This window comes from Macaca mulatta, chromosome 16 (genome assembly GCF_049350105.2).
Source record: "Macaca mulatta isolate MMU2019108-1 chromosome 16, T2T-MMU8v2.0, whole genome shotgun sequence".
NCBI lineage: Eukaryota > Metazoa > Chordata > Mammalia > Primates > Cercopithecidae > Macaca > Macaca mulatta.
The window spans coordinates 59807946-59826350 of NC_133421.1; the positions used below are offsets into that span (position 1 = coordinate 59807946).

Consider the following 18405-nt stretch of genomic DNA (forward strand, 5'->3'; position numbering starts at 1 on the left):
CGAGTGGGGTACAGCCAGGAGGACCCCCTCCCCAACACCCCCAACCCTTCCACCTTTGGAAGTCTCCCCACCCAGCTCCCCAGTTCCACTTCCTCTAGATTGGAGGTCCCAGGAAGAGAGCAGAGGGGCACCCCTACCCACGGCTTAGCCCATGCCATTCTGAGGACCCAGCTGCACCCCTGCCACAGCACCTCTGGCCCAGGCTGGGCTGGGGGGCTGGGGAGGCAGAGCTGCGAAGGGGGGAGATGTGGGGTGGACTCCTTTCCCTCCTCCTCCCCCTCTCCATTCCAACTCCCAAATTGGGGGCCGGGCCAGGCAGCTCTGATTGGCTGGGGGACGGGCGGCCGGCTCCCCCTCTCTGAGGGGCAGGGTTCCTCCCTGCTCTCCATCAGGACAGTATAAAAGAGGCCCGGGCCAGGCGTCGGAGCAGACGGGAGTTTCTCCTTGGGGTCGGAGCAGGAGGCACGCGGAGTGTGAGGCCACGCATGAGCGGACGCTAACCCCCTCCCCAGCCGCAAAGAGTCTACATGTCTAGGGTCTAGACATGTTCAGCTTTGTGGACCTCCGGCTCCTGCTCCTCTTAGCGGCCACCGCCCTCCTGACGCACGGCCAAGAGGAAGGCCAAGTCGAGGGCCAAGACGAAGACAGTAAGTCCCAAACTTTTGGGAGTGCAAGGATACTCTATATCGCGCCTTGCGCTTGGTCCTGGGGGCCGCGGCTTAAACGGAGACGTGGATGCTCCAGAGACTCGGGAATGGAAGGGACATGATAAGGGCTCTTCCACGGGGCCCTGAGAAAGGACAGAGCTCACCCTGGGGCGAGGTTGGGGATGAACGCGCCCCGGGAGCGGGAGGTGAGGGTGGAGCGCGGCGTGAGCTGGTGCGAGAGAGAATCCCGAGCGCGCAACCGGGAAAGTAGGGATCTGGGTGCAGAGTGAGGAAAGCACGTCGAAGATGGGATGGCGGCGCCGAGCGGGGGATTTGAAGCCCAAGATGTAGAAGCAATCAGGAAGGCTGTGGGATGATTCATAAGGAAAGATTGCCCTCTCTCCGGGCTAGACTGTTGCTGGAGCTGTGGGGGTGCTGGGCCGCGGCGGAGGGGGCGCGGAGCGTGGGCGGGTGGAGGATGAGAAACTTTGGCGCGGACCTGGTGGGGCGGGATCCTTGCGCCCCCTTCTGACCGGTGCTGAGCACTGCGTCTCCCGGTCCAACGCTTCTTGGGGCAGGAGCCGGAGCGGGAAGACCTGAGTTATTGCTGGGTGCGGACCCCATCTCTAGATCTGGAAAGTAAAGCCGGAGATGGGGCAGCCCAAGCTTCTTAAAGAGGTAGTCGGGCCGGTGAGGCTGGCCCCCGCCCCGGCCCCATTGCTTAGCGTTGCCCGCCACCTAGCGGCCGTCTGGGGAGCCGCTAGTGCGGTGGGAGTGGTTAGTTAACTTCTGGACTATTTGTGGACTTTTTGGTTCTTTGGCTAAAAGTGACCCGGAGGCATTGGCTGGCTTTGGGGGACTGGGGATGGCCCCGAGAGCGGGCTTTTAAGATGTCTAGGTCCTGGAGGTTAGGGTGTCTCCTAATTTTGAGGTATATTTCAAGTCTTGGGGGGGCCTCCCCTCCGATCAGCCGCTCCCATTCTCCTAGCCCCGCCCCTGCCACCCCACCTGCCCAGGGAAGGAGGCGGGATGAGGACTGGACCTCCCTTCTCTCCTCCCGCGCACTCCTCCTGTCTCCACCGCGCAAGCCACTCCCCGCGAGCCTGCCCTCCCGATAGGGCCCCTCCTATTCTCCCCCTGCCCTCCCCCACCTCCCACCCTGTGGTTTTTATTTCACTTGGCTTCAGCGCCAATGGGCTGAGATTGGAGTTGGAAGCCACCGCGGCCTAAAGCTTTGTTTAAATTCCTGAGAACTGGAAAGAGTTACAGCCTCCCTGGCCAGGCGCCTCGGCGCTGTCACCCGCGCTGATGAGGAGCAGGCGAACTTTTAAGGATTTAAGGAAAGAGGAACAGGGAGAAGGCGCGGGAAGTGAAAAATCCAAGTGTGCCTCTTAGACCCAGGGGAAAGGTGGTTAAGGTGAGGGTCTTGGAGCACCAAGGTGGGAGTCGCAGGCACTACTGACAACGCCCCTCTTCCTCTGCCTGTCCCAGTCCCACCAATCACCTGCGTACAGAACGGCCTCAGGTACCATGACCGAGACGTGTGGAAACCCGAGCCCTGCCGGATCTGCGTCTGCGACAACGGCAAGGTGTTGTGCGATGACGTGATCTGTGACGAGACCAAGAACTGCCCCGGCGCCGAAGTCCCCGAGGGCGAGTGCTGTCCCGTCTGCCCCGACGGCTCAGGTGCGACTGCGCTCGGGGCCTGGGGCCTGGGGGCTGGGGCTGGGGCTGGGGGCTGGGGATGGGGATGGTCGGCGCTCGCTGGCCCTCCGGCCTGGAGGCCTCTGCCGCCAGGAGCGGCATTAGCAAACCTTGGCTCTAACGCGCGTCTCTTCGCCCCCTAGAATCACCCACCGACCAAGAAACCACCGGCGTCGAGGTAATCTCCTGCCCTCGACTTTTGTCCCTCCGCCGCCCGTGCCTCCTCACGGTCCTCCCTTCTCTAACCTGGCCTCTTGTTTCTTCTTCCCCAATCCCACAGGGACCCAAGGGAGACACTGGCCCCCGAGGCCCAAGGGTAAGCGTTGCACTCTCTGGGCTGTGGGGAGCTGCAGGTGGGCGTGGCTCCTGGCCCCACGCTCAACCGGCCCCGCCCTCTCCCCCTGCAGGGACCCGCAGGCCCCCCTGGCCGAGATGGCATCCCTGGACAGCCTGGACTTCCCGGACCCCCCGGACCCCCCGGACCTCCCGGACCCCCTGGCCTCGGAGGAGTAAGTGAAAAGGCCTTGTGTGTCCACTCTCCCCTGTTTTGTTTTTGTTTTTGGCAGATGACATAATTTTATACTATGAAACAATTTCAAACTTAAGAAAAGTTGCAAGAATTCTACAGGAAACTCTCACATGCCCTTCACAGTTTGTGACATGTGCTTTATTAGTTTCTGTTTATGTATATGTAGCTTTTTTTTTTCTGAACTGTTTGAGTAAGTTGCTAACATCAGGTTCCTTTGCGCCTAAATACTTCGGTGTGTTTTCCCTAAAAGCAAGATCATTCTCTTAACTAACCATAGCACAGTGATTAAATTCACTCTCTAATGTGCAGTCCGTATTCAAAGTTCACCCATGTCCGAATAACGTCCTGTATAGAGTCCACCCCCACCACCCCACCTGGGATCTTGTCCAGGATTATGGATTTTGCACTTAATCATCATGTCTCTAGTTTCCACAAATGTGGAATATTCCTCAGACTTTCTTTGTCTTTCGTGGCACTGGGAGTTTTGAAGAGTCCAGTTGTTTTGCAGACTGTCCCTCAATTTGGGATTGTCTGATTAGATTAGATGCAGGATGCATTTTTGGCAGGAATATCTTACAAGCAATGTTGTTCTTCTCAGCACATCACACCAGGAAGCGCATGATGTCAGTTTCTTCCATCCTCAGTGCGGTCTTCTGCCTTTCAATTCACTATCCTGACCCTGACTTCTCTTGTTTGTTCTAGAACTTCGCTCCCCAGTTGTCTTATGGCTATGATGAGAAATCAACCGGAGGAATTTCTGTGCCTGGTCCCATGGTGAGCCAGCAGGGGGAGCAGGGATGACAGAAGAGAGAATGAGTATCCAGAGAAGGTGGGCATAGGCAGCTGGCATAGACAGCTTGGGAGGTCAAGATCACCTTTGGGACCTCAGAGTCCAGAAAAGATGCAGGATGACTGGGTGGTCCCAACAGGTATGAATGACTACATCCACATGCTTTCCTACAGAGGGATCACCATGACCCCCCTTTCTTCTCCTTCTATAGGGTCCCTCTGGTCCCCGTGGTCTCCCTGGCCCCCCTGGTGCACCTGTGAGTATCCAGGACGTATTCATATGCCTCCCTGGGCTTTGGTTTTTTGGAGGGAAGATTGGGATGAGGGAAGGGGAGATGCTCAGAGATCTCTTGGTAAGATTGGAGAAGGTTGGCGGGGACTTGCTTTCTAACCCCATCTTTCTTTCCTTCTTCTCAAGGGTCCTCAAGGCTTCCAAGGTCCCCCTGGTGAGCCTGGCGAGCCTGGAGCTTCAGTAAGCACTCTCTGTACAGATACACACTCCCTCTACAAACACACAGACTCTCCTATCGAAGAACCCCCAGGCCTGGGGTCTTCCTTGCCGCTTCCCTTCAATCCCAGCCTTCCCCTTCTTTTTTTCTTATCCTTATTCTAACCACCTCTTTTATCTTTTCTAGGGTCCCATGGGTCCCCGAGGTCCCCCTGGCCCCCCTGGAAAGAACGGAGATGATGTAAGTATCCCCAGCAAGAAGATACCATCTGACCCCATGGCCTCCGTGGGTTGGGTCCTGCAATTTCCACTCCACCGCCTTTGGGAACGATACTCAGAGGAAGGAGGGCAAGTCCCCTCTGATGCGTGGACTACCCTTGAACAATGATCCTTTCCCTTAGTGAGATGATTCCATGTCCCCAACAAGGTGACTGTTCTCCTCACCCCAGCCACCTTAGAGCAATCCCCAACCCCATCCCTCTGGGGAAACTGGCGCACAGATGGTAAGATTAAAATGCTGGTGACAGAAGTAGACAGAAATTCCTTTAGAGGCACTCAGGTTTCACCAAACGAAGGTTTCACTGTAGATTTAAACTGAGCTCTAGATTCAAAGATAAGATTCTGGGCCCCCAAACCTGACCTGCAACAACCCAGAGAAGACTGAGACCTTCCCCATTTTTCCAGCCCCTGGGCGGTGGTGGGGAGGCAGGGCCCTGACGGTCTTTTCTCTCCCTCTCAGGGGGAAGCTGGAAAACCTGGTCGTCCTGGTGAGCGTGGGCCTCCTGGGCCTCAGGTGAGCAGGGGACTGTGGCTGAACCTGGGCTTCGCTGCACTTGGGCTTCATTTAGGAGCTGGGTCCATGGTGGTGTGTTCTAATGACCCTTCCTCACCGCCTTCATCTGTCTCCAGGGTGCTCGAGGATTGCCCGGAACAGCTGGCCTCCCTGGAATGAAAGGACACAGAGTGAGTTCCCTTTGAGTCATTTAAGCTCCCCAGGTCCCCAGCATACCCCCATCCAGTCCCAGCCTCTTCCCCAAAAGATCTTGAGATGCATCATGGTGGGTGGCAGCTACAGAAGCCCTGAGGGACAGAGAGTGGACATCCAAAGCACCTCCCTCCATGGGAAAGAAGTCCCGATTAAACAACTGGGGGAGATCTTGAGCCAGTTGAGGTTTAGTCTAGCTCAGAAACAGGGGAATGGCGGTGATGACCTCTCAAGGCTCTTTCTCAGATCTAGGTGGGTGTCAAGGTTGTTCCACCCCCTCCACAGATCCTCACCTTCTACCTCTTTCCTGCTTTAGGGTTTCAGTGGTTTGGATGGTGCCAAGGGAGATGCTGGTCCTGCTGGTCCCAAGGTAAGAGGCTGTCTGAACATCATGGTCCTCCACATCCCCAGAGTCCCACCATGAATGAATTTCTCGCTCATTATTCTCTGTTCTACAGGGTGAGCCTGGCAGCCCTGGTGAAAATGGAGCTCCTGGTCAGATGGTGAGTGTGCCCAGTTCCAGAGGGCAGGGATGGGCAGGAGGCAGGGGCAAGATGGAGGCCTGGGGGAACGAGGCTGTCTCCCATCTCGTTTGACTTCTCTTGGTTTGGTTGTCAGGGCCCCCGTGGTCTGCCTGGTGAGAGAGGTCGCCCTGGAGCCCCTGGCCCTGCTGTAAGTACTCCTAGCCCCTTGGGGGAACCCTGGGCTCTGAAAGGGGCTCCCCAGGAGCTCTAGGGACTGACCAGTGCTCAGTGGACTTAACGGGGCTTCCCCTCTCTCCTGCAGGGTGCTCGCGGAAATGATGGTGCTACTGGTGCTGCCGGACCCCCTGTGAGTGTGGCCTGTAGGCCTCAGGGCCTGGGAGTGGGGAGGAGTCTCAGTGTCTGCTCTCGGAGCTGACACTGGGGGCAGGTTGTGTTGGTCTGAACCCCAGGGCTTCTTCTGTCCCAGGGTGTGACTTGCAGCTGCCATCTCTTCCTTCTCGTTAAGATCTCCATTTCATTCACAGGGTCCTACTGGCCCCGCTGGTCCTCCTGGCTTCCCTGGTGCTGTTGGTGCTAAGGTGAGACCCCCCACTCTCCTCTGAGCATGACCCTCATGGGCCAAGCAGTTCACGTCTCCTTGTTCCCCAAACCAAAGGGACCCAGAATGGCAAGAGAGCAACCCGTTCACTAACACCTTTGTCCCAGGGTCTCTGTGTCTGATCTTAGAGTCCTGATCATTGCTTTCCTGTCCCTGTCTCCCCTTCCTCCTGTCATCCCAAGAGGCAAGGTTGGGTTTCCTAGGGTGGCTTCTGATATGTCCTTTCTTCTGATCCAGGGCGAAGCTGGACCCCAAGGTCCCCGAGGCTCTGAAGGTCCCCAGGGTGTGCGTGGTGAGCCTGGCCCCCCTGGCCCTGCTGGTGCTGCTGGCCCTGCTGTAAGTGTCCCTGCCTCAGTGTCCCCTGTGCCGCTTTCTAACCTCAGAGTCCTTGCCTGTTGCTCACACTCCTTTCTCTGTGCCACAGGGAAACCCTGGTGCTGATGGACAGCCTGGCGCTAAAGGTGCCAATGTAAGTATCCTGCCAGGCTTCAGTTCCACCCCTGCTGCCTGCAGCCTGCCTGCCCCGTTCCCTCTGCTCCTAGGCTCACCTGGCTGTCTGCCTCCCACAGGGTGCTCCTGGTATTGCTGGTGCTCCTGGCTTCCCTGGTGCCCGAGGCCCCTCTGGACCCCAGGGCCCTGGCGGCCCTCCCGGTCCCAAGGGTAACAGCGTGAGTACCAAACTTCTGCCCGCCCCATGCACTGGCTCCAGTGCGGCTCTCATCTGGGGAGCAGGAAGATGCAGGCCAACTGAGCGCCCCCAACTCTCAGCTCATCCTCTTCTCCCTCCTTGCAGGGTGAACCTGGTGCTCCTGGCAGCAAAGGAGACACTGGTGCTAAGGGAGAACCCGTAAGTCTCCCTGTCATTCTTCTTGCAGCCCAGCCCACCTTGCCCTGGAAGCCCCCTGAGGGAGATCCAGAAAGGAAGAGGAACCCCTAGCCTTCTGGGGGAGCCCCTGCCCCACCCCTGATGCTGGAAGCCCAGCCTCAGCCAGCTCTGAGGCTGGCATAGGATGGCCCCTCACCACAGGCCGCCCCCTCCTCTTGGCTCTCTCCAGGGCCCCGTTGGTGTTCAAGGACCTCCTGGCCCTGCTGGAGAGGAAGGAAAGCGAGGAGCTCGAGGTGAACCCGGACCCACTGGCCTGCCCGGACCCCCTGGCGAGCGTGTAAGTGCCCCTGCCCGCCCCCTCCCACTCCACCCTCAGTGCCTGGCTGGTGCCCACGTGTCTCTGAGTTAACTGGCCTCCTCTCCTCCTGCAGGGTGGACCTGGTAGCCGTGGTTTCCCTGGTGCAGATGGTGTTGCTGGTCCCAAGGTAACCTCTCCTTGAGGCCGGGGGGCTGTCCCTGCTGCTCCCTGGGCATCGTCTTCCTCTTTTGGCCCATGGCAAAGAGCCACAAACTTGAGACCCTAACTGTTCCTGTGACTTCTCCCAACCAGGGTCCCGCTGGTGAACGTGGTTCTCCTGGCCCTGCTGGCCCCAAAGGATCTCCTGGTGAAGCTGGTCGTCCTGGTGAAGCTGGTCTGCCTGGTGCCAAGGTGAGGCCCCAGTCCTTCGGCCTGGCTTGGCCAGGCCCTGACCATACCATGTGGGGTCTGGGATGAGGCGTTCTGGAGCAGGCCCAGGGATCTGCCCTCCGGAGTCCTCCCCCACCTCCATCATGCTTCTCCCCCAAACCCACTCATACCTCTCTGCCGCCCTAGGGTCTGACTGGAAGCCCTGGCAGCCCTGGTCCTGATGGCAAAACTGGCCCCCCTGTAAGTATCACTCCCCCTGACCCCCTGCCACTGTCCTGTCTACCTCCTCACTATCCTCACTGCTGCTTTCGTGCCTCCCATCCTTAGGGTCCCGCCGGTCAAGATGGTCGCCCCGGACCCCCAGGCCCCCCTGGTGCCCGTGGTCAGGCTGGTGTGATGGGATTCCCTGGACCTAAAGGTGCTGCTGTGAGTATTCAGTGAGGATCCATGAAGAGCCAGGGACAGACACACCTGAGACTCAAAGGAGTCCTGAGCTCTGGGCTCAGCTCTGGCGCTACCTGCTGTGTGGCCACTCACTCTCGCTTTCTGGACCTCAGTCTCCTGATCTGTAAAATGAAAGACTTCTCGGCTGAGCGTGGTGTCTCATGCCTGTAATCCCAACATGTTGGGAGGCTGAGGCAGGTGGGTCATGAGGTCAGGAGTTTGAGACCAGTCTGGCCAACATAGTGAAACCACGTCTCTACTAAAAATACAAAAAATTAGCTGGGTGTGGTGGTGTGCACCTGTAATCCCAGCTACTCAGGAGGCTGAGGCAGAAGAATTGCATGAACCTGGGAGGCGGAAGTTGCAGTGAGCCTGCACTCACTGCATTGCACTCCAGCCTGGGCAACCGTGTGAGACTCCGTCTCAAAAAAACAAAAAAACAGAAAAAAAAAAAAAAAAGAGAGAGAAAAGAAAAAATGAAAGACTTCTCCAGGCTCCATGACCACTGCTCTGTGCTGGAAATAAGTGTTGTTGGTGGCCCTCCACCCCCTACATGTGGGGATAGGACAGTCCTTTGATATGGTAGGCACCCCCAGTCTTGGTGGATTCTTCAAGGTCCAAAAGGAGATAGCAGAGGAGAGGAAAGCCCTTTGCAGTGCAGGCCACAGCGGGCATCTAACAGCGAAAAGGCAGGGGAGAGGGTGCAGGAGGAGGAGCCTGGAAGGGCATCTTAGGAGGAGTGGGCTCGAAGGGGCCCAGCAAGAAGCGCCTGCAGGGGCATTCCCTGGGGGCCAAACAGCAGAGTCTTTTGAAAAGAAAGTCCCTTAAAAAGTCCCACTCAGAGTAAATGAGAGTCCCCAGGAGGCCCTGGCTTCTTACTTCAGCCCCCTCAACCCTAACTCCCTTTCTCCACAGGGAGAGCCCGGCAAGGCTGGAGAGCGAGGTGTTCCCGGACCCCCTGGCGCTGTCGTAAGTATCTCCTTTCCGTCCCTCCCTACCCGCTTCCGGTTGCTGCCCCAGCACTTTCTCCTCCCTGCAGGATCGGTGCTAGAGGCCACAGTCCTTGGCTGCTCCCAACCTGAGTTGGCTGCTCAGAGCCTGCTCAGGGCCTCCCAACCCTGAGTTCCCCTTCGCTCTCTCCCCACAGGGTCCTGCTGGCAAAGATGGAGAGGCTGGAGCTCAGGGACCCCCTGGCCCTGCTGTGAGTGTCGCTGATAGGGAGATCTGGGGAGCAGGAAAGGGGAAACACCCTCAGCCCCTCGTCTCCTGGGCCTCTCCGTGACCGCATTGTTCTCTCTGTGCAGGGTCCCGCTGGCGAGAGAGGTGAACAAGGCCCTGCTGGCTCCCCCGGCTTCCAGGTGAGGCCTCATGGCTGTCAGGGTGCTGGGAGGTAGGGGTGGGAAACAGCTCTTTGGTCTCTTCCAGATTCTAAACCTTCCCTTCCTCCTTCCCCCATTTCCCACTCACAGGGTCTGCCTGGCCCCGCTGGTCCTCCCGGTGAAGCAGGCAAACCTGGTGAACAGGTAAGAGGGAGCAGCTGGGAGCAGCGGGCCAGAAGGGTGGGAGATGCAGGGAATCCAGAGGGACAGGCCGCTGCTCCTAGTTCATCAGACAGCCATCAGCTAGAGGGATTGAGATCAGACGCCAGAAAGAACTTCCTACCATGGAGGGAGCATCACAGAGGGAAGTGGGGGCTGCATGATTGCTAGCCTGGGTGACTTCTTTTTTTTTTTTTTTTTTTGAGACGGAGTCTCGCTCTGTAGCCCAGGCTGGAGTGCAGTGGCCGGATCTCAGCTCACTGCAATCTCCGCCTCCCGGGTTCACGCCATTCTCCGGCCTCAGCCTCCCGAGTAGCTGGGACTACAGGCGCTGCCACCTCGCCCGGCTATTTTTTGTATTTCTTAGTAGAGACGGGGTTTCACCGTGTTAGCCAGGATGGTCTCCATCTCCTGACCTCGTGATCCGCCCATCTCGGCCTCCCAAAGTGCTGGGATTACAGGCTTGAGCCACCGCGCCCGGCCTAGCCTGGGTGACTTCTTTTAAGAGCTGCTGGAATATGCTGTGACTTTCCCTCAACCCTTCTATTGATACATTTTGGTCCATAGTTTGGGGAGCAGGGAGGCCTTTGACACATCTCCAGGAGGAAGAGAGGGGCTGTCTGGGATAATTCCACTTCAGTGCTGAGAAGGGGCTCCTCTCTCATCACGGCCATACCCCAGGAGGAGGGACAGTGCTTTGCAGCAGAGTGGCCCCAGGTGGATTTTGCTCACTGTCTGTTCCTCCCTCCCTCCCTCCCCCTCAGGGTGTTCCTGGAGACCTTGGTGCCCCCGGCCCCTCTGGAGCAAGAGTAAGTAGGCCTCTCTCGCTGCATCCATCAAGGTGCCTTGTACGTGGCCCTGTCTCCAGAACAGCTGTCACATGCCCTGTCCTTCCCTTCTAGGGCGAGAGAGGATTCCCTGGCGAGCGTGGTGTGCAAGGTCCCCCTGGTCCTGCTGGTCCCCGAGGGGCCAATGGTGCTCCCGGCAATGATGGTGCTAAGGTGAGAGCAGCGTGGAAGGGTCTCTGGCAAGCAGCCCGGGGACCAGGTCTCACCCCTCCTGCAGCAGGGGATGGCTGGCTATGACCAAAGCCATGGAGATAGGGTGCAAGGTGGGGGGAAAAAACCAGGGTAGGGGCCCACAAACAGCCTGGAGTCTGGGCTGTGAGTCTTTTCTTTTCATCTTTTCTCAAGGCCTGTCATTGGCCTTGGAACTAAGCCTGTGAGATACCAAGCGGGGCTTAGGGCTATGACCCACTCTTGGGACCCCACGCCTCACTTCAGTCTTCTTGGTTGTCACATAGGGTGATGCTGGTGCCCCTGGAGCTCCCGGTAGCCAGGGCGCCCCTGGCCTTCAGGGAATGCCTGGTGAACGTGGTGCAGCTGGTCTTCCAGGGCCTAAGGGTGACAGAGTAAGTTCAACCTTCCCTCTCCCCTGAGCCCTACATGGCTCCCATCTCTGCCTACTGTGAATCCCTCATCATCTCTCCTTCTCCCTGGGATCTGTTCCTCTTCTCACTAATCCTCCCCTCTTCCCCTTTCTGCTCTGGCCTCTTTGCTGATGAATCCTCTCCTAGTGGTCCAGGCCTGTCTCTCCCCATGAGTTACCATGGTGATGAGAGGTGGGGGCATCTCCTTGATGGAGACTCCCTTATTCATCCCCCTACACAAGTCAGGGGCCTCTTAACCTCAGTTCTACCTGAGTCTCCAGGCAGGCACCCTTTTTCCTGAAAGGACCTTTGAGTCCTTGCCCCAGGTGGAGGCAGGGCAGAGCAGGAGAGGGCCTCTCAGGAAAGCCAGACACAAGCAGAACACTACAGGTCATCTCCTTGCCCCACACTGGAAATCTCAAGCTTATCCATGTCTTTAGGGTGATGCTGGTCCCAAAGGTGCTGATGGCTCTCCTGGCAAAGATGGCGTCCGTGGTCTGACTGGCCCCATTGGTCCTCCTGGTCCTGCTGGTGCCCCTGGTGACAAGGTGAGGTGGCTGCTTCCCCACCTTCTGCCCTAACACATAGCCTCCCCAGCAGGCCTGGGCACGGTTCCATGGGGTTGGGTTGGGAAAGCAGGTCCTGTCAAACTGAGCTGTCAACCCGGGAACCTGGAGGGACCAGAGGGAGGGGAGGCTCTCCTGGGGTCATCTACCAGGAATATTCAGGGGAGGCCCTGACCCTGAGCCTCTTGTTCCTTGCTCTCAGGGTGAAACTGGTCCCAGCGGCCCTGCTGGTCCCACTGGAGCTCGTGGTGCCCCCGTAAGTATAGAAGACCTGTTAAGACCCCACACTTGGCCCTTCCCTCCCTTCACATAGCACTCCTGGCCCTGTCTGTGCCTCCACCCCTTGCCTTTCCCCTCACTCCATCTCCGCCTTCCCTCATGTCAGCGCATCTCTCCAATCTGCCACCTTTTCTTCTAGGGAGACCGTGGTGAGCCTGGTCCCCCCGGCCCTGCTGGCTTCGCTGGCCCCCCTGTGAGTACCAAGACCCCCTCATTTTTCATCACCGACTGGGACCTGGGACCTCGAGGGACAGAATGAGGACAAAGGCGTCAGCCCTCCTCTGGGGAGAAGGGTGGAGACGGGATTGTTTCCCACCCAAGCATCTTCCTGCCTCCATTACTGCCCGTTGCCCCGCCGGTGGAAACTCCTGCCTGCCTCCCTGCACTCACGGCCCTGCTTCCTCCCCCAGGGTGCTGATGGCCAACCCGGTGCTAAAGGCGAACCTGGTGATGCTGGTGCTAAAGGCGATGCTGGTCCCCCTGGCCCTGCCGGACCCGCTGGACCCCCTGGCCCCATTGTGAGTGGCTTGCCCTCTGTGCCTGTGATGCTGGTGTCCTAGGACTCAGGACAGGTCCAGGCTTGATGCCTCTGTACTCTCCTACAGGGTAATGTTGGTGCTCCTGGACCCAAAGGTGCTCGTGGCAGCGCTGGTCCCCCTGTGAGTATCACCTGCCTCTCTGCTGAGCCTCTCCCCTCTCCCCAGGCAGCGGTGGCAGGTGAGGGCAGCTGGATAGGATGACTTGGCTGTTCTCCCTCTGACGGTTCCTTTGTTCTCCCTTCCAGGGTGCTACTGGTTTCCCTGGTGCTGCTGGCCGAGTCGGTCCTCCTGGCCCCTCTGTAAGTCTCTGCGGTGGAGTCCACTGCTCTAGGTTGGGGGTGGTGGGTGCGGGCTGCCAGAAGGATGGTGGGTCCGACTGAGGAACCAATGATGCACCAGAGCCCCCTGGAGTCTGACGGCCGCTCCTATCCCCATCCAGGGAAATGCTGGACCCCCTGGCCCTCCTGGTCCTGCTGGCAAAGAAGGTGGCAAAGGTCCCCGTGGTGAGACTGGCCCTGCTGGACGTCCTGGTGAAGTTGGTCCCCCTGGTCCCCCTGGCCCCGCTGGCGAGAAAGGATCCCCTGGTGCTGATGGGCCTGCTGTAAGTGCCAGCTCAGATCTCTGCAGCTCCAGAGGTGTCCAGAGCTGGGGAGGGGTCCCTGTGCTGCTGTCCCGCACCTCACCCCTGTTTGCCTCCCACAGGGTGCTCCCGGTACTCCCGGGCCTCAAGGTATTGCTGGACAGCGTGGCGTGGTCGGCCTGCCTGGTCAGAGAGGAGAAAGAGGCTTCCCTGGTCTTCCTGGCCCCTCTGTAAGTGCCCCCCTCACCTTGGGGGACCCTGAGAAAAACCATCACAGGACTTGGAGTGGGGTGGAGCCAAGGAGAACAGATTTGGTAGAGATGACCTCAGGGGACTCATGGGTCCTCTCAGACCCTGTCGCTGGCCTGACTCTTTCTTCTCCCTTAGGGTGAACCTGGCAAACAAGGTCCCTCTGGAGCAAGTGGTGAACGTGGTCCCCCTGGTCCCATGGGCCCCCCTGGATTGGCCGGACCCCCTGGTGAATCTGGACGTGAGGTGAGCAGTCCCCAGCCCCCATGCCAGTACCCTCAGCATGGCCACTGTGGCCTTGCCTAAGTCCTCTTCTCTGGCTGACTCTCACTTCTCTCTCTCTCTCTGCAGGGAGCTCCTGGTGCCGAAGGTTCCCCTGGACGAGATGGTTCTCCTGGCCCCAAGGTAAGATGGTGACACTCCATGACCACAGCCTTGTCTGCTGCTTCCCTGCCCCATCCTGGCCATTCAGCTGGAGCTGGCCCATATTCCTCTGCTCTCCCCCGCCAGGGTGACCGTGGTGAGACTGGCCCCGCTGGACCTCCTGGTGCTCCTGGTGCTCCTGGTGCCCCTGGCCCCGTTGGCCCTGCTGGCAAGAGTGGTGATCGTGGTGAGACTGTAAGTAGCTGGGCTCCAGTTCCCTGTGTCTGGTCAGGCCAGGGACTCTCCAGGCCTCCTTAGAGGCCTGGGGATGGGTGTCGGACTTCACCCAGGCAGGGGGAGGAAAGGAGATCCTGCAAGATGTCGGGGCCTTAATCCAAAAAACTGAGTTAAAGCTCAGCCTCAAGTCCCCTCTCCCAGACAGGACCCCCTCTCCCTTGAGCTGGCCCCAGCTCTCATGAAGATTGCAGTGGGGAGGTTTCCCTGGGAGTTGGGAGAGATGGCCACAGTGGGAAGGGGCTGAGGAGAGAGAGATGCAGCAGGGGGAGGCCTCATCCTGCAGCCCCAGCCTCAGCCTCCCCTGGCCAAGATCTCATGCTCTCCTTGCTCTCCTCAGGGTCCTGCCGGTCCCGCTGGTCCTGTCGGCCCTGTTGGCGCCCGTGGCCCCGCTGTAAGTTCCCTGCTGTGTCTCCCACACCTTCGGAACCCTACAGATGCGGACAGTGCCCCACTTGATGCCCCGTCTCTCTTCTAGGGACCCCAAGGCCCCCGTGGTGACAAGGGTGAGACAGGCGAACAAGGCGACAGAGGCATAAAGGGTCACCGTGGCTTCTCTGGCCTCCAGGGTCCCCCTGGCCCTCCTGTGAGTATGCTCAGCCCCTCCCCAGTCCTCATGCTGTGCTGTATGATAGAAGGGGGAGCTTTGCCTCGGTTTCCCCCTCTGGATAGTCACTCTTACCCCTCCCTAGTGAGGACTGGGGTCTGAAGATTTATGGGCATGTCCAAGAAGCTTCTGAGAGGGTGAGGGGTACACAGAGAGGGATTATGGGAGAGGTCTCTGCCTATGGACACCCTGGGGCTAGATTTCCAGAATAATGAAGGGGCATGGGCTGCCCACGCTGCCCTCGTCTCTCCAGCAAGGCCCTCAGGCTACATTTGACCCTCACTGGGCCTGAATTGCCTTTTTATCTGTCCTTCAGGGCTCTCCTGGCGAACAAGGTCCCTCTGGAGCCTCTGGTCCTGCTGGTCCCCGAGTAAGTCATGCCTTCTCTCTCCTCTTCCTGAGTCCCAAGCCCAGGCTCACCTTGGGGACCCTTGCCAGGGACCCAGGCACCCTTTGCCTCTCTGGAGAAGGGTTAAGGGACAGGGAGTGGACAAAGAGAAGAAGAATCCTGAACAAACAATCTGATTTAGCTTTGGCCTCTCTGCTCCCCAGTCCGTCCTCCCCTGGCTCAGCGGCTGGAGCGAGCTATGGCATGTCCTATGGAAAGAGGCTGAAACTGGCTCTATGAGGCCGTGGAGCCAGAGCCAGCAGGGAGGGTGGTGGGCTTCTCCTCCAGAGCTGGGGTTGTTGGGGCTTCTGGCAGCCTTTCTCAAACCATTTCCCCCACTCCAGGGTCCCCCTGGCTCTGCTGGTACTCCTGGCAAAGATGGACTCAACGGCCTCCCTGGCCCCATTGGGCCCCCTGGTCCTCGCGGTCGCACTGGTGATGCTGGTCCTGTTGTACGTAGCCCCTCATCCCCTCTGCTCATGGCCCTCCAGCCCCCAAAGCACTTGGAAGCCGGTAATCCCCACTCTCCTCCCTCTCTGTGCAGGGTCCCCCTGGCCCTCCTGGCCCTCCCGGTCCCCCTGGTCCTCCCAGCGGTGGTTTCGACTTCAGCTTCCTGCCCCAGCCACCTCAAGAGAAGGCTCACGATGGCGGCCGCTACTACCGGGCTGATGATGCCAATGTGGTTCGTGACCGTGACCTCGAGGTGGACACCACCCTCAAGAGCCTGAGCCAGCAGATCGAGAACATCCGGAGCCCCGAGGGCAGCCGCAAGAACCCCGCCCGCACCTGCCGCGACCTCAAGATGTGCCACTCTGACTGGAAGAGCGGTGAGGGCCTGCCCTAGCCTCCCCCTCCCTCCTACTTCTGCCATGCCAGGGTCCCCATGCCCATATGTGCCCCTACCATATGGTGCTGGCTGCTCCACTTCCCTGACTCCACCTTGCCCTGCCCTACCACAGGAGAGTACTGGATTGACCCCAACCAAGGCTGCAACCTGGATGCCATCAAAGTCTTCTGCAACATGGAGACTGGTGAGACCTGCGTGTACCCCACTCAGCCCAGTGTGGCCCAGAAGAACTGGTACATCAGCAAGAACCCCAAGGACAAGAGGCACGTCTGGTTCGGCGAGAGCATGACCGACGGATTCCAGGTGCGTGAGCTGGACCTCAGAGCCAGTGTTAGGAGATGGGCTAGCCCAGTGCTCAGAAGGGACATGAAGTCCTGGAGTAGGTCTCTGCTAAGGGTGATGGACAGAGCTGGGCTGGGAGGCAGGGGTCCCAGGTCCCTGATAGTGGTTCAGACACAGGCTGCCTATGGGCAGGTGGCCCCTCTTGATATAAGGGTGTATTGGGCCGCTCTCTGAGGACCCTGGACAGGGAGGCCAGGCAGGACTAGAGGTTCCTGCATAGCTGCTCACTCTTCCCTCTCTCCCCTCCCCTGCAGTTCGAGTATGGCGGCGAGGGCTCCGACCCTGCCGACGTGGCCATCCAGCTGACCTTCCTGCGCCTGATGTCCACCGAGGCCTCCCAGAACATCACCTACCACTGCAAGAACAGCGTGGCCTACATGGACCAGCAGACTGGCAACCTCAAGAAGGCACTGCTCCTCCAGGGCTCCAACGAGATCGAGATCCGCGCCGAGGGCAACAGTCGCTTCACCTACAGCGTCACTGTCGATGGCTGCACGGTGAGTGGCCAGAATCCTCAGGCAGGGCCCCACCTCTCTGGCCTTGGGCTTTTTGGGCAGGCCATAGTGTCCTCTTTCCATCACTCCCACGTGGTAATGCCCCCTCCCATTGTCTCCGCCCCACCCCAGAGTCACACCGGAGCCTGGGGCAAGACAGTGATCGAATACAAAACCACCAAGACCTCCCGCCTGCCCATCATCGATGTGGCCCCCTTGGACGTTGGTGCCCCAGACCAGGAATTCGGCTTCGACGTTGGCCCTGTCTGCTTCCTGTAAACTCCCTCCATCCCAACCTGGCTCCCTCCCACCCAACCAACTTTCCCCCCAACCCGGAAACAGACAAGCAACCCAAACTGAACCCCTCAAAAGCCAAAAAATGGGAGACAATTTCACATGGACTTTGGAAAATATTTTTTTTCCTTTGCATTCATCTCTCAAACTTAGTTTTTATCTTTGACCAACCGAACATGACCAAAAACCAAAAGTGCATTCAACCTTACCAAAAAAAAAAAAAAAGAATAAATAAATAACTTTTTAAAAAAGGAAGCTTGGTCCACTTGCTTGAAGACCCATGCGGGGGTAAGTCCCTTTCTGCCCGTTGGGCTTATGAAACCCCAACGCTGCCCTTTCTGCTCCTTTCTCCATCCCCTCTTGGGGCCTCCCCTCCACTCCTTCCCAAATCTGTCTCCCCAGAAGACACAGGAAACAATGCATTGTCTGCCCAGCAACCAAAGGCAATGCTGAAACACCCAAGTGGTCCCCACCCTCAGCCCGCTTCTGCCCGCCCAGCACCCCCAGACCCTGGGGAGACCTGGGGTTCTCAGACTGCCAAAGAAGCCTTGCCATCTGGCACTCCCATGTCTCTTGCAACATCTCCCCTTCGTTTTTGAGGGGGTCATGCCGGGGGAGCCACCAGCCCCTCACTGGGTTCGGAGGAGAGTCAGGAAGGGCCACGACAAAGCAGAAACATCGGATTTGGGGAACGCGTCAATCCCTCGTGCCGCAGGGCTGGGCGGGAGAGACTGTTCTGTTCCTTGTGTAACTGTGTTGCTGAAAGACTACCTCGTTCTTGTCTTGATGTGTCACCGGGGCAACTGCCTGGGGGCGGGGATGGGGGCAGGGTGGAAGCGGCTCCCCATTTTATACCAAAGGTGCTACATCTATGTGATGGGGTGGGGAGGGAATCACTGGTGCTATAGAAATTGAGATGCCCCCCCAGGCCAGCAAATGTTCCTTTTTGTTCAAAGTCTATTTTTATTCCTTGATATTTTTCTTTTTTTTTTTTTTTTTGTGGATGGGGACTTGTGAATTTTTCTAAAGGTGCTATTTAACATGGGAGGAGAGCGTGTGCGGCTCCAGCCCAGCCCGTTGCTCACTTTCCACCCTCTCTCTACCCGCTTCTGGCTTCTCAGGCCTCTGCTCTCTGACCGCTCTCCTCTGAAACCCTCCTCCACAGCTGCAGCCCATCCTCCCGGCTCTCTCCTAGTCTGTCCTGCGTCCTCTCTCCCCGGGTTTCAGAGACAACTTCCCAAAGCACAAAGCAGTTTTTCCCCCTAGGGGTGGGAGGAAGCAAAATACTCTGTACCTATTTTGTATGTGTATAATAATTTGAGATGTTTTTAATTATTTTGATTGCTGGAATAAAGCATGTGGAAATGACCCAAACATAATCCGCAGTGGCCTCCTAATTTCCTTCTTTGGAGTTGGGGGAGGGGGAGATATGGGGAAGGGACTTTGGGGTGGT

At 58.3% G+C, this 18405-nt stretch overlaps 1 protein-coding gene across 15 annotated transcripts; it reads left to right on the forward strand.

The window, feature by feature from the left end:
* The first annotated feature begins 297 nt into the window (after positions 1 to 297).
* Positions 298 to 17203, forward strand: COL1A1 (collagen type I alpha 1 chain). 15 transcript variants are annotated; one of them, XR_013406537.1, is made up of 51 exons: positions 298 to 647; positions 2139 to 2333; positions 2495 to 2529; positions 2632 to 2667; positions 2759 to 2860; positions 3583 to 3654; positions 3882 to 3926; positions 4088 to 4141; positions 4305 to 4358; positions 4857 to 4910; positions 5027 to 5080; positions 5419 to 5472; positions 5561 to 5605; positions 5721 to 5774; positions 5889 to 5933; positions 6112 to 6165; positions 6423 to 6521; positions 6610 to 6654; positions 6755 to 6853; positions 6979 to 7032; positions 7241 to 7348; positions 7443 to 7496; positions 7622 to 7720; positions 7886 to 7939; positions 8027 to 8125; positions 9059 to 9112; positions 9291 to 9344; positions 9448 to 9501; positions 9613 to 9666; positions 10446 to 10490; positions 10584 to 10682; positions 10985 to 11092; positions 11551 to 11658; positions 11879 to 11932; positions 12095 to 12148; positions 12366 to 12473; positions 12561 to 12614; positions 12740 to 12793; positions 12934 to 13095; positions 13197 to 13304; positions 13462 to 13569; positions 13675 to 13728; positions 13834 to 13941; positions 14321 to 14374; positions 14459 to 14601; positions 14805 to 14957; positions 15320 to 15427; positions 15520 to 15802; positions 15935 to 16125; positions 16419 to 16661; positions 16791 to 17203. XR_013406537.1 is itself a non-coding variant. In XM_077971209.1 (51 exons), the coding sequence occupies exons 1-51, from the start codon at positions 545 to 547 to the stop codon at positions 16935 to 16937; spliced, it is 4488 nt and encodes a 1495-aa protein (XP_077827335.1). In that variant the 5' UTR covers positions 298 to 544; the 3' UTR covers positions 16938 to 17203. The 15 variants fall into 15 exon arrangements, 10 of the variants coding, with proteins under 10 accessions (XP_077827335.1, XP_077827332.1, XP_077827333.1 ...); XR_013406538.1 differs by having other exon boundaries at positions 14853 to 14957; XR_013406540.1 differs by having other exon boundaries at positions 14459 to 14566; positions 14904 to 15001; positions 15291 to 15427.
* Positions 17204 to 18405: the final 1202 nt, after the last annotated feature.

Bases quoted from the DNA above. Each gene is read 5' to 3' on its own strand.
- COL1A1 (XM_077971205.1), top strand. From the start codon at position 545: ATGTTCAGCTTTGTGGACCTCCGGCTCCTGCTCCTCTTAGCGGCCACC. The intron at 6,522-6,609 runs GTAAGTGTCCCT...TCTGTGCCACAG, and splicing joins CTGGTGCTGCTGGCCCTGCT to GGAAACCCTGGTGCTGATGG. The intron at 7,721-7,885 runs GTGAGGCCCCAG...CTGCCGCCCTAG, and splicing joins CTGGTCTGCCTGGTGCCAAG to GGTCTGACTGGAAGCCCTGG.